Raw genomic sequence first — 4,471 nt, 5'->3', positions numbered from 1 at the left:
TAGGAAAGTGAGCTTGAAACAAGAAACCACATATTATCTACTTGTTTTCCAGCATTTATCATTCCCACTTCAGGAAAAAAGCCTAAGAAATGGGGAGGGAGGGGAAGAGAGATCTGACTGGAAGACTATAATCAATGCAGTTTTACAATGTGTAAGTCCCCATCACAACGTCCAATTATTTTGCATATATTTTTTAAATTGATTTGCAAGACAGAGAAGTAACTTAAATTATAGAACTCTGACTGTAGTTAAATCATCTGCTTTAGCCCTAAATAGGTTCAGTCATAGCTTTACTTAAAAGCTCAGCAGAACCAACTAAAAGTTAATTTCTCTATGAAGATCCCAAGAGGCCTAAAACAGTAGAAGTATTTGTTTAGAAGACTTGATTTTAAAACATAAATGCATATTCTTCCATAAAAGAACAACTTACTTGCTAGCTTAGCCTGTAGTCCTGAAGGTCCAGGTTTTGATGTCTCCGACTTGGAAGAACCTGGTAGAGATAGTTTTGTTTTAGGGAGACTGACTTTTGGGCTGAATCGGGCAGCCCAGTCAAACTTTGAAGAGCCACCTGTTTTACTTGTTTCTTTGTCCCTGCTACTCCTTCGGGGACTGGGGCTGGATGCAGAACGGGAACGTCTGGCCTTACTCTGTTCCTTTCCCTGTTTAACTCTGGCACCCTGAGGAGCAGTAGAAGCAGAGGCAACAGCAGAAGATGAGGAGGATGTGGAAGCTGAAGAAGAAGAATCTGTGATGGTGCTACACCCAGCTTTGGCTGAGGTCACCGATTTTGAAGCCAGCTTGGAGAGTTTTGCTGACTTCTCTTCAGCGCCAGTTGATTCAACTGCCGAACCACTCTTTATGCAAGACAGGTTCTCTGTCCTTTTCCTTTTCTGACTTCGGGAGCTACCAGCAGGTCCACCCTTTCTGGTGTGAGCCTTGCTTGTTGATGGCAATTGCGTAGACTTCGTCTGTTCTTGGTCTAAGTGTCTTCTCTTAGATTTAGTATGTGGCTTGTTAGTTTCCAAGGAAGTTTCAGTGTGTTGAAGTGCTTTTGGTTTTTTAGCAGAGCTAGGAGAACTGGTCCTCCTGTAATCTGGACTAGCACTGCGCTTAACTCCTCGAGAATTGTCTTTCTTAGGCACTTGCTCCGTTTTTTGCTTTTCTAAAGTACTGACTCTCTCTGGATCTTCTTGCTGTGGTATTAAAATCGTAGATGAACTACAGCCTCTGTAGAAGGAAGCAGGAACAGCATTAGTGTTGAAGTCCAGAAACCTCACAGTTGCAAGTTTTGCAAGATTAAGTGTCAGCACTCTTTAATAATAAAGGAAACAGTGTTGATTATTAAGTTTACTTTGAAAAAAGAAAAGACAAAACATGCTTGTATGAGAACAGTCATGTGGCAAGTCTTTGCAGCATGAAAACTAAAATAAATTGCAAAGTAAAAGCACAATACATTATTTTTTACCGAGTAAGATATGATGTAACCTGATTTTACATATCTGATTCTACTATCTGATTTTTTTTATAGATATATGAATGTTTGAGAAGACAAGTTCCACAAGAACATAAGGAGTGTTCAGTAATGCATAACTAGTCAAAACCGGATTCTAGTTCCAGGAAGGCTCTTAATGAAAGGATAGTTTCTCATTAATCTTGAAAACAAGGTAATAAATAATAAAAAAAAATAATAAAACAGGTAAAACTGGGGTAATAAACCAGAAAACTGTTCCAATGTATATACAGATGATGCCTATGAACACAAGCAGACAAAGCATGACTGAGGTGATTACCCTGAACACAGGCATACTTGAGATTATTACATGTTTCAATTAATAATGGACATTGCTCAGAACTCTTTGGCCAGTCTTCCCCCAACATAAATCAGAAAAAAGGTAATAAAGACCTTGCAAGTATTCCAAGACTAGTTATGCAAAAATAATTTCCCTCCCATCACTGATGAAATGCTTAGTTGTTGAATCAGGGCAGCACTGCAGGGAGATGGGAAACAACAACAACAACAACAAAACCACAACCCATACAGAACAAAACAAATACAAAAACAAAAAAAAACAACCCCACAAACAATGCAACAATGTGAAACACTGAGATACATCCACTGAATGCAACACCTGGATTAGTTAGTATCTATTAGTCATACATTTTAAGAACTCTGTATAAGTAGATATATTATAGACAGTTGTGAAGTGTAGATAACACTGGTTAACATGTGAATATGAAGCACAATTACCTTTTAGTAAAGTATCCCTTGGACTGCTCAGAAGTATTATTAGACTGCACTTTGGGTGTCTTTGAAATGGATTTTCTACTCTCAGGAGGGATATGTGTCTTATGTTTTGCCTGCCCTAAATGTGACCTGTCAGCAGAAAGTCAAAAGAGAAAGCTATCAGAATTCCAAGATACAGATACAAACCTGTAGGTGGAATTATTTACTTTTTGAACCATTTACAGATATTAGTTTACACCTTGAAACTTCTCCATATCAAGGTCTAACATTAAAATAGTATTTCACAAGAGTCACTTGGTGCAGTTGCAAACCACTACCACCATAATTGTGTGCTTTACAAAACAAGTTATTTAGTCATTTTAAGTAAGATGACATCTCACACTTGAGTTGTGCAAATAAATTCAAATTCTTCTGGTGTGCAAAATTACCAGATTACTCACTTAAGCATTAAGTTCACACAGTAAAGCACAAGACTAGAGAATCAATCAAAGACTTCTCACAAATAAGAGACATACTCAACAATTTCAAGGTTCCACGCATTAAGACTATCTAGTTACAAGTGTTTACAAGCTTGTCTCTTTGCTCTTCAGTTTAAAAACACCAAATGCTTGGAATGGGAATGCAACCAGTTCTAAACTCAACCCTGTTAGTTAAATTCCAGCTGCAGATTCATCAATTGAAAGTAATGAAAGCTGTTTTCTAAGAGGAATGAAGAAATGCATGCTACCAATGAAGGCTGTCAGATGAGACAGGAAACATGCGATGTCAGAGAAAGGAATTAATTTAACATAGATAAGCTAAAAGAGATCTTTCAAGCAGCTTCCAGGTGCATGCAAAAAATGGTTTATTGTATGAGCTCTGACTGGAGGATAAAGATCATACTATGCTATAGATAAATCTAAGACTGAAGTTACAACTTCACATATTCTATATCTATTTTCAAAACCAAACAGAATTACCATCTGCAAGACTTGGAACAAACAGCTCATCACCAGGTAAAACCCATAGTATAAATAATTATTAAGGCAAGAGACATCTCAACCGTACTTTCCTGGATAAAACTCGCTTTTGAAGCTGTCACCAGGAAAAACTTTACTGCTTATATGCTACCTATACAGAAACACCAAGCACCACCAACCTTTACGAAACCTCAAACCAGGCTAGCATTAATGCTAGAAAAGAAGCACTCCAAAGTTTTAAAGTTAAGGAACTGTTGATTATATGCTTAAATGCTGTTAACCTAGACTATCCAGTCCTTTGAGTTGAGCTATGTAAACATCTTTAAGTCATAGGGGAGAAGGGCAGAAATGTAGACTTCACATTTAAGTATCCTTCTCCAACTCATGACATGAAACAGAAAGTTTAGGCCAAAAGAGTAAGAGGAAACGTAAAGGAGTTCCACAAGCTTTCAAATAGCTTATTCCAACCAAATGTCAAAAACCTAGTAGAAAATGCAGAGCTAAGATTGCTATTGACCAGAAAGTTTCACCATCCTTCTAAGGATTTCAACACCAAATTAAATAAAAAACTTAGTATAAAAAAAGTACCAAGTCTAGTTACCTAAGTGATAACTAATTGATAATTTGCTTACAGAATCAAAACTTCGGTAACATGACCATTTTTCTTGATAACTTTCCTTCCTCTGCTCTCCTCTGAAGTATTCTCATTTAGTCAGTTATTCAGATAAATGCACCTAGACAGTATATATTCAACATTTTCTGTGGCTCATCTTTCTAAAAGCGTTAGTCTAAAAAGACTAATCACTCACCACTATGGAGAACAGAGCAGCTCAGTCTAGAGGAAAACAGGTTTGTATTATTGCTTCCAGGTTAAGCCAACTCTGCCAGTATTAGATGTCGCAGAAAGAAGATTCTACATTTAAGTTTTATATACTTGACTAGAGAGGAATTTCCAAAGTCTTCACTAAAGTGAAGAGTAGCCACACAACCCATTAAAACTGATGGAGCTTTAACAAAAGATCTTTAGGCTGCAAAAGGGTCAAAGACTATAGAAGCACATGCATCAGCATTTCAGCTTGGAAGCTATGTCATTCTCCAGCCCCTCTCCTTTTTAATACCTTCCTCAATTGAAGTCTATTGTAGTGTTCCCTCCAGTCAGAACATGAAACAGAGGCAAAGTTAAGGCTATTACAAAGCCATTTGGCTATACTACCAACAATGACTTACATTAAACTAGTGGATTTCACAGAATCACAGAATGTTAGGG

At 37.2% G+C, this 4,471-nt stretch overlaps 1 protein-coding gene across 1 annotated transcript; it reads right to left on the bottom strand.

Annotated features, from left to right (window-relative positions):
• Window positions 1-264: 264 nt before the first annotated feature.
• On the bottom strand, window positions 265-2,374 carry LOC104277140 (E3 ubiquitin-protein ligase TRIP12-like; the record flags this gene model as incomplete). Its single annotated transcript, XM_009873695.1, has 2 exons — window positions 265-1,227; window positions 2,249-2,374. Coding segments are annotated over 2 exons (1,051 nt in total), but the record flags the coding sequence as incomplete, so codon positions are not given.
• Between the last annotated feature and the right edge of the window lie 2,097 nt (window positions 2,375-4,471).

The sequence above is a fragment of the Apaloderma vittatum genome, unplaced genomic scaffold, assembly GCF_000703405.1.
Source record: "Apaloderma vittatum isolate BGI_N311 unplaced genomic scaffold, ASM70340v1 scaffold45197, whole genome shotgun sequence".
Lineage (NCBI taxonomy): Eukaryota > Metazoa > Chordata > Aves > Trogoniformes > Trogonidae > Apaloderma > Apaloderma vittatum.
This window is presented reverse-complemented; position numbering and strand designations above follow the sequence as displayed.